We start from the raw sequence: 16279 nt of genomic DNA, 5'->3' as shown, positions 1-16279 counted from the left end.
TCGTCAGGGCTACCACTGTTGCCGTGGACGATGAAGCAGAGCATGCAGGGGCCCTGCAACAAGCAATTCCTTTTCCTCTTCTTCTTACGCAGCTTGCGCGTTCGCTTTTTCAGGCGGTAACCATTTTTCGAAAGAAGATGGCCCATATAGATGACTCACTTAAACTCTGAAACAGTCAGAATGAGGGAGAGAGAGAGAGATTAAATGAGGCAATTACATTTACATTTAGTCATTTAGCAGACGCTTTTATCCAAAGCGACTTACAATGTATACACATTTTACATTTACACTGATGGCACACTGCACATCAGGAGCAATTAGGGGTTCAGTGTCTTGCTCAAGGACGCTTCGACAGGGAATCGAACTAGCAACCTTCTGATTACTAAACGACTTCTCTACCTACTGTACCACTGTCGCCCAAGCAGTACCAATACAAGTACAATCTGAAGTTATCAGATATCACTAAACGCAGATATCAACCAGGTACTGTGGTGCAATCTGTCACTTCATCTGTCACTTGTACACACTCTCCGAAACCTTCTTCCCACTAATCTCCTCAATATCAGCCATCAAAACCCAACACCAGCAAAGTGTTCTATCAATGATAAATGCAAATGAACACCACAAATGGATCAAAGTGGCGATAGCACAAGATAGCAGGCGATCAGTAAACTCACAGCACTCCTCAGTGGGAGCAGCTGCTGCTCAATTTCTAAAAACTGCACGGTCGAGTTACTCTAATTGCATGGATTGCATGATACTACTCTATTCAAAGATTTGGACGCCATTAAATCTGTTAACGAAAATGCAAGTTGAAAGTAGCTGTTCAAAATATCTGAGGTGTCCAGTATAGTTTGATAACATCCCCCTGAGGTGGTCTGGGGTGCTACTGTGTGTAGACGCTTCTGTTGGGAATAGCTTGCTGGGTTCACTGGTAGACTATCGGCAGCAAGTAGAGTAAAGGGAGAATGAATGGGCACACGTTCATTCACATACTTGGGTCTCTCCACATTCACCCTGGCACTGAACACCCCGCATCAGCTGTACGATATCGTTCACTGGCTGGGTAACTCGGTGTCACCAACTGCTGCAAGTACATTTTATCTTTCGTTACTTTGTAGTAAAACTAATATTGTAATGTCAAAAAACTGGCAGTAAGTTAGCTTGGAACAACTGGTAGGTTAGCTAACGTTAAGGACAACATTTGCGTACGCTCTAAAGAACAGGTTGACAACTTGTTCTGTTAAGACATTTCACATATGCATCGCTAATCCAGTCCACCAGAAGACTTTCGAGACTTTTGACAGTCCACTTTCTCACGACTTTCATGTGAATTGCTACAGTCTGAGAATTACTATTGTATTTATCCGATCGTAGCAGTCAAGCTAAAAGCAGACCCCCAGCAGCCAAGCGGTCGGAATAAAAGCACAGCTCCTGTGTCCCCTCACCAGTTTGCGCGGTGCAGACCCCCTCTGTCCCGCGATACCATAATCTGCGTTTCCAATGGGAAGTGGTCTGAAATTGTTTCTACTTATTAAAATCCGTTGAGACAAACACAAGACAGTTATATCCACATAATGTTTGTGAAAACACTTCCGGGATTTCTACGAAACAGGAAGTACTGCCTCCAACTATGAACGGATGCACAACCTGGTTCTTATTGGAGGAACCCTTTGTCTGTCTGCTCGAGTTGCGGTTGTAGGCTATTATCTCAAACTAAAATATCTCCTTGCCCACATAAAATGTAATAGCTAGATTACGCAGGTTCCTGGGTGTGATAATGTATGGTTATCTAATCTGGTCCATGGTATATGGTCTTGTTATCAAACCCAGTTTTTGCACACACTTTTAAACCCATGGCCATGGAATTGCTCTAGAATTGTTTTTTCTGTTTTCCCACTCTGCGTTGCTCCTTCTCGTCTCCCTCACTCTGTTAACTAATAATTGTCAAATGCCATGTAGGCTAGTACGCCTACATGTTGCTTCCAGGTTAAGTTGGTTGCTTGTCCAAAAAATGGGCACCTGTTGTACAGCCTACAAAGTGACAGTCTTTACCATGTGTCATGTTTTAATACCGCAAGTGCGGCATATTCCTGCACGGAAAGCGGTGGATTCGTGAGCCAACAAGTAGCAGGGCGTGTGTGAGCGTTCTGCCAGGAGGAGAAAAAGTTCCATAAATAGCTTGGGCTGAGTCCTCGCGTCGCCTCTGTGCAGGGAACTTTTTTTTAATGGAATTTGGGTGAAATGGCGACTGCAACTCCTGTAACGACTCAAGTCTCCCGTCACCAGCCCACGAACCGTCCTCCAGTCGGTTTTCAAATCACAGACGTCGAAAGTTGTGTATTGTACGACCGGCATGGAGTTTCCGTTCCTTTCCAGAGTTTGTATCAAGAGCAAAAATCTATCATTATTTTCGTAAGGGTAAGGCGTTTTATGTGCTTTGTTCGTAACCTGTTGCCTAATGAAATATGTCACACACCTGTCCAAATCAGTTTGTGTTGGTCGCATGCGCGTGGGATGTATCCATCCTGTAGTATTTTTCCAATGTAACACGTAGGTAGTAGTCTGTTCATTTGTCAAGCAACTTTACGATACTTTGCTATCAAACGCTACTGAGCGAGGCGGGTTTCCGTTGGTAAATTTAGCCGGTTGCAGATTGATAAACGATTGTGGTAAGTCTAATGCACAATGTTTGGTCGTCTATTTTCTTTTGACAGCATTTTCTGTGCTACACCTGCAAGAATATGTCGAGGATCTCAGCAAAATATCACAGGATGCTCTTCGGGTGAGAATGGACGTTTTTGTGAAGTTTCAATCAATGGGGATGATGACTATAAAAGGTCTGATAGTGGTTTATCTATGTCTTTGTCACAGACCTGAACTGCTCGTTCATACGATACGATAGAAACTAAAAGCTGCTTCTCCATGTCTCTTTGTCCCCTGGCTTTTGGAACTGTTAAGAGTTCAGCGCCAGAACACCTCAGGGATCTACTGTGTGTGTACCTTGAGAGCACGTCTGTTATATATTCAGGTGCATGACTATGGAGTGATTTATAGACTAGTAAGAGAATCTTGAAATGTATTCTGAAACTAACAGGTATACCAAACTTCTCGATTCAGGCGACATGCTTATTAATTCCCAAAACTTGAATGCAGGCTGCTGGAGTGAGGGTGGTAATTATAGGGCAGTCGGCTCCGCATCATATAAAGGTAAGGCTGAGCCCACCATAGGCCAACCGCCTGCTCATTACATAATCAAGAACATATTGTCCATATTATAAACTAGAGAGTGTAATTAAATATTATATATATATTAATGCATATATTAAATTAAGTGGTATTAAGTTTGAATATGCTTATGATGTATAATCTGTTACAATCCAACTTGTAATGGTCCATATCTCCATTGCAGCCATTCTGTTCTCTGACGGGATGTCCACATGAAGTGTATGTCGACCCCGAAAGGCATATTTACAGCCGCCTTGGCATGAGGAGAGGCGAGATATTTATGGAGTCAGGTAGACAAATATGTGCACCACTGTGTTTTTATTACACACTTTCACTGCAATACTAAATGTTAAGACTAGATGGCAGTATTCTGCTAAGTACGAGGCCTACGTGTGTGGCACTGGAGAAAATAAATTCTCCAACCTTGTAGCTATTCTCTGCCAGTAAGGGGAATCCTCTAGCTGGGGTCCACTGTTATCCATTTCTATCATACCAACACCACTAAACACCACTAACCACCAACACCACTAACCACCAACACCACTAACCACCAACACCACTAACCACTAACACCACTAACACCACCAACACCACTAACCACCAACACCACTAACCACTAACACCTCATGGGTATTTCACGCAGGTAACACATATGACTGTAATTATACCAAAACTGTCCTTTGTTCATACTTGCTTGAAAAAAACATTTACTGCCCTTTGCAGTCTGTTAGTTGCCTGTGGAATTACTATTACCTAATGGCTGTGCCTTCATCTTGTGTCTCTTCATCTCTCTCTCTCTCTCCCTCTAATGGCTGTGCCTTCATCTTGTGTCTCTTCATCTCTCTCTCTCTCTCTCTCTCTCTCTCTCTCTCTCTCTCCCTCTAATGGCTGTGCCTTCATCTTGTGTCTCTTCATCTCTCTCTCTCTCTCTCCCTCTAATGGCTGTGCCTTCATCTTGTGTCTCTTCATCTCTCTCTCTCGCTCTCTCTCTCTCTCTCTCTCTCCCTCTAATGGCTGTGCCTTCATCTTGTGTCCTCTCAGCATCAGCCAGTCCCCATGTTAAGTCAGGCTCTTCTCTCTCTCTCTCTCTCCTCTCTCTCTCTCTCTCTCTCTCTCTCTCTCTCTCTTTCTCAGCATCAGCCAGTCCCCATGTAAAGTCAGGCTCTTCTCTCTCTCTCTCTCTCTCTCTCTCTCTCTCTCTCTCTCTCAGCATCAGCCAGTCCCCATGTTGTCAGGCCCTCATCTCTTTCTCTCTCTCTCTCTCAGCAGTCATTTACATTTAGTCATTTAGCAGACGCTTTTATCCAAAGCGACTTACATATGTGTGACTTACAATGTATACACATTTACACTGATGGCACACTGCACATCAGGAGCAATTAGGGGTTCAGTGTCTTGCTGAAGGACGCTTCGACAGGGAATCGAACTAGCAACCTTCTGATTACTAAACGACTTATCTACCTCCTGTACCACTGTCGCCCCTGTTAAGTCTCTCTCTCTCTCTCTCTCTCTCTCTCTCTCTCTCTCTCTCTCTCTCTCTCTCTCTCTCTCTCTCTCTCTCTCTCTCTCTCTCTCTCTCTCTCTCTCCTCTTCTCTCTCTCTCTCTCTCTCTCTCTCTCTCTCTCTCTCTCTCTCTCTCTCTCTCTCTCTCTCTCTCTCTCTCTCTCTCTCTCTCTCTCTCTCTCTCTCTCTCTCTCTCTCTCTCTCTCTCTCTCTCAGCATCAGCCAGTCTCCATGTTAAGTCAGGCATGGTGATGGGCAGTCTGAAGAGTATGTGGCGTGCCATGACCAGCCCTGCGTTTGATTTCCAAGGAGACCCACTCCAGCAAGGAGGAACCCTGATAGTTGGACCAGGTGACCCCACACGTGCATTTGTCTGCTATTCCTTCAACACATTCCTGTTAAAGTATATATATATTTAGCTTGCAAAAGTATTCAACCCCCAAAGTCATCACCATGTTTTGTTCTACAAATTACACATGTTTCTTAACCTGTAAGTCAAAAGGCTAAATAAGTTATTTGTCGACACATTTTTAAATACATTTATTAGTACATTAGTAGACAAATCGCTTATTTAGTATCCTCTGTCATTTTCAGGGGGTCGAATGCTTTTGCAAGCCCCACTGTATGTGTTCCTGTTTATCTGATTCAGTCATACCACCATCCACAATTAAACAACATAATCCCTATAGTTTTCCTCCCCTCTGTCCTTTCTCGCTCCCATCCAGGTCCTGAGGTCCATCTTGCACATTTTGATCTCAATCGTCTGGACCATATGCCCATACACTGGCTGCTGCAGTTGGCAGGACTGCAGCCGTTAGATTTCAGAGAACATCCCAAGGTCATTGACATTTGATAACCTTACGGTGCAAACCCATGACAGCGACGCGATACGCTTCCATCGCTTTGAGTGGGCGTGTTGTAGCGTGTGGAAATAGCATTTTCAAACTGTCAGAGACGACACCAAACAATCGGATTGGCCGCTGCCGGGAAAAAAATCGCTCCTCATTTGCATAGGATTCAACTTTTTCCAAACTTTTATCGGTCGCGTCGCCCAAAACGGTGGTCTACGTCACAATGGATTGGCTCCCTTGGAATGCATGGGATTAAAATATCGCGTCGCTCGTAACGGTGTCATGGGTTTGCACCGTTAGTCTGTCCAGGTGTGCTCTGCTAACTTTCTAGCTACAAGCTTTTTATGACCAGATACTTGTCTTGGGTAACTAACCAGCTGTAGGTGGTGATGGGGTGACATTAGTGGACTAAGCTAAATTAAGCATAAGCCACTTTTTTTTGTGTGGTTTATTTACATATATGTGCAAAGCTACAACACAAGGGGAAGGCACTGCCCTTATTGATTGTGCAAAAACAATGTAATGCCACAATTTATTTTCCCTCCAAATAATATTGACATTTTTATTATATAAATCTGTGTGCTAACTTTGTATATTAAACCTATTATGGAGGAGACACACTGTGTTTATTATCTGAAGTCATCCAACAACCTGCCCTGCTCATTGGCGTTTTGACACCGACTCATCAGTCTCTTGGGCTCCCTCTGCTGGTCATGAAGAGCACTCTCTCCACTGCAATCACTTTGAACCCAGAACCCAGGTGTGGAGAAGGGGACTTTCTCAGGAACTATGACACACTAACACCACATTTTAAGAACACCCCAACCTATTAGTCTTCTCAAGAGGACAACAGACACATACCCCAAAATAAATAAAATAATAATGTTCTTCTAGACTCAGTCAACGGGTGAGGGAGGTGAATGACTATGCATAAACACTGCATAATAATAATAATAATAATAATAAATAATAATAATTCATTTCATTTATAGCGCACTCTATATTCGTCTGAATCTCAGAGTGCTACAGTAAAAACATAGTTAAAAAAAACATAGTTAAAAGCATAATTAAGAACATCGTTAAAAAGCAACATAGTTACAAACATAGTTAAAAAAACAAAGTTTTAAAAACATAGTTAAGAACATGGTTTAAAAACATAGCTAAAAAACATAGTTAAAAACATAGTTAAAAAACACTGCATATCAGTGCAGTTATTATCATTGAGTTTTGTCAATGTACACAATCAATTACATGCAGCACCTAATTCCCATGTTTCCATATGTAGTGTTTCTATAGAGAGAACACTGCACTGATTAACACAAAAAGACACAGGAATTCGGTGCCTTTATGCAAATAGCCTGAAAGACAGCAAATACTCCAACATTATGAAATGCAGAAAAAGAAAGAAAGACATTTCTCACAGTTTGCAAATATTAGGAATAATCACCACAGTGCCCAGGAGTTGTGGCAGCAGAAACAATGAGTTCTTGCCACGCTTATTCAGCCCCGGACTGAGACCTTGCCACGCTTATTCAGCCCAGGACTGAGACCTTGCCACGCTTATTCAGCCCAGGACTGAGACCTTGCCACGCTTATTCAGCCCAGGACTGAAGCAGCTGATGGGCCGTATCATTAAAGATGGTTTCTCTGAAAGAGCAGATATAGTTCCATTTATCTACATCATAAAAAGAGATTATGAAGGCCTCATAACCCACAAACACTCGCTGTTTCTGTCCAAGCTGCTGTAGCAGGTCTGGAGTTGGTCATTCTCTGTGTTCAGGGTGATCTTTAACTGGAATATGTATCTGGGCAAACAGCCAGCAGCCCAAAACACACAACATACACACACCATAAACACACAACATACACACACCATAAACACACAACATAGACACACCATAAACACACAACATAGACACACACCATAAACACACAACATACACACACCATAAACACACAACATACACACACCATAAACACACAACATAGACACACCATAAACACACAACATAGACACACCATAAACACACAACATAGACACACCATAAACACACAACATACACACACCATAAACACACAACATACACACACCATAAACACACAACATACACACCATAAACACACACCATAAACACACAACATACACACACCATAAACACACAACATACACACACCATAAACACACAACATACACACACCATAAACACACAACATACACACACCATAAACACACAACATACACACACCATAAACACACAACATAGACACACCATAAACACACAACATACACACACCATAAACACACAACATACACACACCATAAACACACAACATAGACACACCATAAACACACACCATAGACACACCATAAACACACACCATAGACACACCATAAACACACAACATAGACACACAACATACACACACCATAAACACACAACATAGACACACCATAAACACACAACATAGACACACCATAAACACACAACATAGACACACCATAAACACACAACATAGACACACCATAAACACACAACATAAACACACAACATACACACACCATAAACACACAACATACACACACCATAAACACACAACATACACACACCATAAACACACAACATAGACACACCATAAACACACAACATAGACACACCATAAACACACAACATAGACACACCATAAACACACAACATAGACACACCATAAACACACAACATACACACACCATAAACACACAACATACACACACCATAAACACACAACATAGACACACCATAAACACACAACATACACACACCATAAACACACAACATAGACACACCATAAACACACAACATAGACACACCATAAACACACAACATACACACCATAAACACACAACATAGACACACCATAAACACACAACATACACACCATAAACACACAACATACACACACCATAAACACACAACATAGACACACCATAAACACACAACATAGACACACCATAAACACACAACATACACACACCATAAACACACAACATAGACACGCCATAAACACACAACATAGACACACCATAAACACACAACATACACACCATAAACACACAACATACACACACCATAAACACACAACATACACACACCATAAACACACACCATAAACACACAACATACACACACCATAAACACACACCATAGTCTCTGCTCTCATTACATCAGAATAGCCTACTATAGAATCATATAACTATTTCATGTGTGAATAGCCTACTATAGAATCATGGAACTATTTCATGTGTGAATAGCCTACTATAGAATTATAGAACTATTTCATGTGTCAATAGCCACATGTTTTGGGGAAAAATATTTATTTCATGTCAACAGTTTTTTTTTTTTCTAGCCTGTTTTGCTCATATTCACTAGGGGTGCCAATAATTGTGGAGGGCACTGTAGAACTATTTCATGTGTGAATAGCCTACTATAGAACTATTTCAAGTGTGAATGATACATTAGATTATATATCATTGACAGGATATCAATGTACAGGCAAATGCTTATTAAATAATACCAGGAAAACTTTCAACCTGGATGTTCTGCCCATAATATGTTTTATGTGTTTTGGTGATTGAAGTTGAATTGTTTGTATAGGACTTTTATTTTGAATAGGACTTTTATTTTGACGCCCACGAGATCGGGAGGCAATGGAAGTTTGGAGCACACGGGCACCGTTCACATGGCAACACTCAACTGTCACAGCAAACTCAACTTTAACGTGTTTTTAACTTTGAATCTCATAGAAAGCAATGACTGTAAGTTTTACATGATCGTAATATGTATGTTATTTAATTACAATGAGTTGTGATAACTTTGATGATAAATAGTATATAATATGATTAAATAGTGAAATAAATCGCTGCAACTGTACTGTTGTTTACGTTAGCATGTTAGCTAATTAATGTTAATGTTAATTATAGCTAATTATAATGTTATGTTGTATTTTATAATTCAGCACTTTTTCCACTTTGTTTTTATTCCTAGTTTTACTCCATTCAATGTGGTCAATAAAGGAGCAAGAAGGCTCATTTTCCTGGCTCTTGAAAAAGGAGTTTGGCTCGCTGCTTAATCTGTATTAACGCTGGGAAGCATAAACATATAGACAGAGCAGTACACTGGACCTTATTTTTTAGATCTTTTTGGGTCCAAATTTGTACTAGGGACAATTAATGATCAAAATCCGCCCTGTTACTATGCTAAAATGTTAAGTTTTCTATTATGCTTATGTTAATTCATTTTTATTGTATTGTATTATTATAGTTAGTTTTTAAATATGTTGGCACTCTGAGATTCTTTTGAATGAAGAGTGCATTACAAATAAAATAAATTATTATTATTATTATTATTATTATTAAAACCTGCAACCACAAAACAGCTCTACAATGGAATCCTATTAGGCAAGCTGAGACGTCAAGTAAACCGCGTGTTTTTGCCGCTGACAGGCTCATACATCATGAGAGTGTGTAAGCATGAAAAGGATCCCTACAGAGATACACCTGCATCTGTTTACCTCAATATCTGTAAAGAAACTGTAGATACACTACTCTATGATCCTATGCCGGTATAGGCTGGACTTAGGCTCCTGTAGGCTATCTAAATATGGTTTTGCCATGCCACAATGCCAACTTATCTTCCAGTTCACGTCACTAAATGTTACATCATTTCTCACTTATGGCAGAGGTTTGGGACAGCAGACTCATGTTGGCAGCTATTTCTATGTGTTCCTAGGGAGAGGAGGAATTTGAAATTGATCGGCTGCTTGAGGGTGTCTGTTACGGCCACATAAGCAGCCGTTAAAGGCTCCAGGCGGGGGCTTTTTGGTGCCAGAGGTACAGTGCCCTCCACAATTATTGGCACCCCTAGTGAATATGAGCAAAACAGGCTATAAAAAGATATGTCTTTGCTGTTTATCCTCTTGGTCTTTCACTCAAAATATTCACAAAAATCTTACCTAGGGGTTTTCTAGGGGTGCCAATAATTGTGGCACACATGTTTTGGGGAAAAATATTTATTTAATGTCAACAGTTTTTTTTTTCTTTCAATAGTTTTACTTCAATGAAAAGGTAAGATTTTGGTGAATATTTTGAGTGAAAGACCAATAGGATAAACAGCAAAGACATATTTTTTTATAGCCTGTTTTGCTCATATTCACTAGGGGTGCCAATAATTGTGGAGGGCACTGTACATCATTTCAAATACACACTCTAAATTGTTTCGCCCAGGAAACATTTTGACAAAATGAATTTAATATAGTTTATGTAAACTAGAATGTTGGTTCTGTTAAGGTACCCTCAGCACCACCTGCAGAAGACCTAAAAAAGAAAGATAGATCAACTTTAAAACAACAATTGTCAAAAAATCAGCACATACAAAGAAAAGTTCATATTTTATTTTGTTAATATGCACCATGGGTGGAACCTCGTTATGCCTGAGGTGTGCAATGCTGATCCATTCCTCCATTTTATGTTCTGAGTCTCTCTTCCTCCTCTCTAGTAAGCTGGTGTTCCCATGTCTTATGTTATGAGCCAATCGCTTGTCAGTTCAGCACTTGGGCTTCCTCACTGGTTTTGTGGCCTATAAAACGAATAGAGGCACTTTGCTTGCACAGCTGAAGGATGTTTAAACATGTTGGAGTGTTCTGTGTGAGTGTGTGTGTGTGTGTGTGTGAGAAACAAACAAACATGGAGGTAACAAAATTGAGAACTTGAACTGAGTCAACTCCAAAGAGTAATCTCTAGATCAAAAACCCATTTTAAATGATTTCTTGGTCGATTAAATTAACATAAATGTATTTTCAACGTCTGCCTAAATTGTGGTGCAGTCGTCAAGTTTCGTCTTTCAGTCAAGGACATCTGAAAGTTTACGGTTGTTGTAGCCTATAGTTTGTTCGTGACAACTCGGGAGTTGTTTTTCTCCGACTTGAGATTTCCCAGTTCAGACTTTAAGGGCGTTCGAGCCATGTAAACACACTGATCACTCGTTTACGGCCATGACTCATCAATACATTTTATTAGTTGGGCACCAACAATTAGGCTGTGTACAACTGTGTCCCTGTTGATGTTGACACTGTCTCTTCATACATATCATGCAGTTAAAAAGGTTTTTAATCGCTGATTTAACCACGCTCTCCGTTGGGCGTATTGATAATCATGTCAAATTGGCCAAACGACGCGCTGTACTGAAGTCGGGGTTGATTGATTTTCTCTGAGTTTGAGCTCCGACTTCAGTTGCCGTTTCATGGCTTCTTCCCCCGAAACTTGGACCTCGGACATATCCGAGTTGTCTCGAACGCACCACTAGACCCTATGCCCTATGTATGTCTATGCTATGCCCTCCACAGCCGCAAGTGTGACTGAGAACTTCGTGACAAATGGTCCGGTTTGAAAAAGGTGCCATGAGTGTATTTGTCATGGCTGTATAATGTGGTGGCCTATACGTCCCTAGTATTGAAACATTTCAAAGTCTGCTGCCACGCTGGCGCTTTACGAATGCGACTGCCAAGCCTCATATTGCTTTCAGCTATTCACATGATTGTAGCGAAAGTGGCCAGAAACATTGCCATTTTACAATTCGAGAACTCGGAACATCCAAGTGTGGTGCCTGTAAGTAGACGATGGGTTGACTCAAAAACGATCCGCATACGGATGTAATTCTAGAATGTTGATTGGTTAAGATGAGTTACCAGGCAGGAACGGAAAACACCATTTATTTGATTGGCTAATACCAGGACCTCTACTTTTCCCGCTGAGCTGCAACGTCGTTTGCCTGACATTTAATGTGGTGTCACGTTTAACGTTGCTGTTCAACATTAATAGCAACTGAATTACACGTGTGTTAGGTGTAATCTGTAGCGTTAAATAACATAAACTGAGAGTGATTGATAAAGGATTTATGTTACACATCACAAACACACATAATCGATGGGTTTTTTGTGTGAAAGTTATTTAATTGGTTAGCTTAAATTACAGTATCTTACATAGGCTGACATGGCTACGATAGCTAACTAGATAGCTACTGTACTGTGTTTGGTTAGCTCAAGCTAACACTCTTACAAACACACATACATACACACATACATACACATTGGTTAGCTTAAATGACAGTAATTTATGCAAGCTGACTAAGTTTGGAAGACTTGAAAACTTCAAGACCTGAAGACAAAAGATCCTTTTTGAAGACAAAAGCCTCTGTTGAAGTTACCTAAACTTCATCAGCAGATTACACATCCCCATCCAGCTAAGGTAAGTTGATTTACTTGCATTACAAATAACCTCAGGTAATGTTACAAGTCGCCAACAGCGAGCCTTCCCTTTAGTAGTGCTATATGCTTAGTTACCATGCTATTAAATAGAGGACCTTCACTTTTAATTTCGTGACATTTTTCTTACAAGTAATGTTAGCCCACAGTAGCATAGCCTGCTGTCAAACGCTTCTGGTCAGTGCGCATTTGGCACGAATCAGTCACGTTAAATGCAGCGATCAGGGATTGAAATCTCCCGGTGCTATTGCAATAGTTTCGATGTTTTTGCTCTTTTTCACGATGTGTTAATGACATTGTACATTGTAGCATAGCCTGCTGTCAAACAGTTGTGGGCAGTGACTGAGGGAAAATAAAGCACTAGGTTGCGCTGCGCGCCAAAACTTTATGGATGACATTTAGCACGTTAAATGCAGCGATCAGGGATTTAAATCTCATGTTTTTATGTACATGTACATTTACAGACTTTCTATGTGTTCATCAAACTAATGCTGTCATGTTCTCTCTCCCTCTTCTCGTTTGTGACAGTGTGCTACGTTGTGTTTTGTGTGTTTGTGAAGTGTAAGTGACATATTGTGTTATATTTAGACATCCTTGAGAGATGGAGAGTTTTGCACGTCTGGACGCTATATTTTATTACCTTGCAAATGGTTCCCACCAACTAGGAAGTAGTAGGATACAGATGTCTTCTGTCGGTAGAGCAGCAAAGCAGTATGTGTTAGATATGGGTATGTTGTACTATGTTAATTCAGGTAAGAGACGTCTGGTTGTACGTACCCCTGAGGAGAGGGACAGGGTACTGTATGAGTGCCATGACAGTGCAGCCACTGGAGAGCACCCTGGTGTACAGAAGACTGCACAGAAGGCAGTGCAGCATTTTTATTGGCTGACTTTGAAAAAGGATGTAGAGGATTGGGTTGGTTCCTGTGAGCCATGTCAGAGGCATGACAGAATTAAGACTGTAGCACCTACGCTACACCCTATTAAGGTCCAGGGTCCCGGGCAGGTCATGGGAGTTGATTTAATTGGGCCGCTCAAAACGACATCCAAGGGTTACATCCATATCATAAGTTTTACTGATTTGTTCTCCAAGTGGGTCATGGCTAGGCCTCTGAGAGGCAAGAACGGTCCAGGGGTAGGACTTATGGTGACACAAACTGTTTTGGCACAGGGTGGTGTCAAAAAGATTATCACTGATATGACACGCCCAAAGATGTCGGCATCGCTTCTGATGTCCAGGAATTGAGTGTATTGTGCGACATCTCGATGGAAGCTGTAGGTGCTGAATGTAGGTATTTCTTCATTTATACATCTCCACATATGTACTGTCAAGTTCAATGTAGAGTGTTGAATGTGTTTTATGTTCCTTTTTCCTAAAAGGTGCAGATGTTGATCACACATTGGAAGTTGTCGTGCCACGTTTCGCGACTTAGACAGTCTGGCAGGCCCAGAGTTCAACTGGCTGACCGATGATGTAAGTAAAACTTAGAAATACATTTTTATTTTACTTTTTTCCTATCATGTTGTCATCAAATTTCTTTTTCTTTCTTGTAGATTGTGAATACGTGCGTTGCAGTGATTGCGGCAGATCACAAACAACGTTCCACTGTAAGTAGTTTCTATTTTCTCTCTAGTCTGACAACTTACCAGTATCTGTTATTGTTTTGTAGAAGTTTACTCTGGTTTTTTTTTGTTTTCACAGGACAAAGCCGTGTTCCACGCCCTTACCACAGACGCATACACGTTGTGGTGTCGTGACTGGACAGCACATAGTTGTGTTACGGAAAGAACTTTAAGCTGTATCAATGGCATTAAGCCAGATGGCGTGGTGCTACTGCCCCGTCTCGTTGGTCTGCGTTAAAATAAAGCTTTACAGGTTTGGTCAGCGGACACCTGGGGTTAAATGCGTTGTACTGTAGCTTTACAGGTTCGGTTAGATAAGGTAAAGTTGTGCCCTGCTGCTGGCGTTCCCTAGTCAATGCCAGTCACTTGGAGTTAGACATGCCTTGCTTCTGTCACCGGTCACATGGGTTAGACTTTGTCTTACAGGTGTGGTTAGCGCACACCTGGGGTTAGAAAGATGTGCCTTGTTTTTACTGTCTTACAGGTGTGGTCAGCGAGCAGTGCGTGCGTTGCGCTTGTAGGAAGTCCTTTACGGTTCCCAAGTGCGGCGTGCTATCTGTCAGCGCACACCTGGGGTTAGACGTGCGTCACAGGTTGTATTTACTGTTTTTTGTAAGGGGACAGGTAAGTTTGGTTCTCTCTCCATTTTCCCCTTTAAATGTATGTTATATGTATACCATGTTCTATGTATGTCCCTGTGAAGTTTGTATGTCTGTCACATATGTCTGTTATACACATTTGTTATTTAAAAGTATCTAAGCATCCTTTTCTTTTTCATTAACCTTGTGTGGAGGCTATCCTATAAGCCTCAGTGTGGACGGCGTGTGTTCCCCGCCATCCACACCTTTCCCTAATTGAGTAATCACACCTGTAGATATACCCAATTTCCTGTGACGAGCCACACCCAGTGCAATACTCGCCCAAGTGGCTAAAATAAGTAACATTAAAATAAACCTAACTAAAAGGTGGATAGAAATGGCTCCTACACCTTGTCTTGTCTTGTCTTGTCTTGTCCTGTCTCACTAACACCCCACCCATAACCTGTACCTTGACGTGGTGAGTGGGCTTTCAACTAAACAGGTCTTGTTTTGAATGGTGTTAGTAATCATGTTTTTAAAACAAGTATATGCTTTGCAGTATATTTCCACAGGTCTACTGAATGGAACACATCAAGACTCAATTAATTTAGACTGACCACAGCATACAAGACACTGCACCTGAAGACAGGAACCTATCTCCCTGCAATCACCCGACACTGAATGTCTTGCATCAAATAAAAAAAAAAACATACACTGTCATAGTTTTTTCAATGTTTGCTATTGAATTGTATTTAAATTCGTTCAGATGTTGTTTATCATGTGTGTGCATATACATCTGCACCCTAGTGTAATTACTGCACTTGGTTTGGAAAATGTATTTATTGCTAGCTCTACTGATGGCTGTAATGTGTAAGTACTCAGCTGTCAGTCAAAGTTCAGAGCAGTTATGTGACACTGTCAAGATTATGTCACTAAATAAATAGATTGGTTTCAAAGACGTTAATTGGGAACCTTTTTTAGAACCTAGTTTCTATCACCAATGTTTTCTATACCTCTGTAAAACTGTTGACTGGTTGTAACTAACATTACAAACAAATTGCGAGGAAGGTTGCTCTTTTCTTCGCAAACATATTTGTTGTTTGCCATTCTCGGAAACTGATTTCAATAACCTGTAGTATGCATAGGAGTTCAGGGGGCTTAGCATTTCTAGGTTGCTGCATTGATATGCTATATTGTCTT

General features: G+C 41.0%; 2 protein-coding genes and 1 long non-coding RNA gene across 3 annotated transcripts in view; 2 read left to right on the top strand and 1 right to left on the bottom strand.

Annotated features, from left to right (window-relative positions):
• The window catches only part of fbxl17 (F-box and leucine-rich repeat protein 17), a 201677-nt gene extending 199530 nt beyond the window's left edge, over positions 1-2147 (bottom strand). The window contains exons 1-2 of the mRNA XM_031569914.1: positions 2056-2147; positions 1-166 (exon numbers count right to left, since the gene is read on the bottom strand). The exon at positions 1-166 is cut by the window's left edge and continues 619 nt beyond it. Coding sequence (XP_031425774.1) covers positions 1-146 — 146 coding nt within the window. The 5' untranslated portion in view covers positions 147-166; positions 2056-2147. The remainder of the gene's footprint in view (positions 167-2055) is intronic.
• A 97-nt stretch (positions 2148-2244) lies between these two features.
• prxl2c (peroxiredoxin like 2C) lies at positions 2245-5659 on the top strand. The gene is given in 7 exon segments (XM_031571099.2): positions 2245-2421; positions 2718-2736; positions 2739-2785; positions 3157-3210; positions 3413-3518; positions 4948-5082; positions 5457-5659. Coding segments are annotated over 7 exon segments (666 nt in total). The 3' UTR covers positions 5585-5659.
• Positions 5660-13390: 7731 nt separating this feature from the next.
• Positions 13391-15041, top strand: LOC116221175. The gene is made up of 3 exons (XR_004164056.2): positions 13391-14352; positions 14433-14486; positions 14581-15041. It is a non-coding gene; the product is annotated as an uncharacterized LOC116221175 (long non-coding RNA).
• Positions 15042-16279: the final 1238 nt, after the last annotated feature.

The sequence above is a fragment of the Clupea harengus genome, chromosome 7 (genome assembly GCF_900700415.2).
Source record: "Clupea harengus chromosome 7, Ch_v2.0.2, whole genome shotgun sequence".
Lineage (NCBI taxonomy): Eukaryota > Metazoa > Chordata > Actinopteri > Clupeiformes > Clupeidae > Clupea > Clupea harengus.
This window is presented reverse-complemented; position numbering and strand designations above follow the sequence as displayed.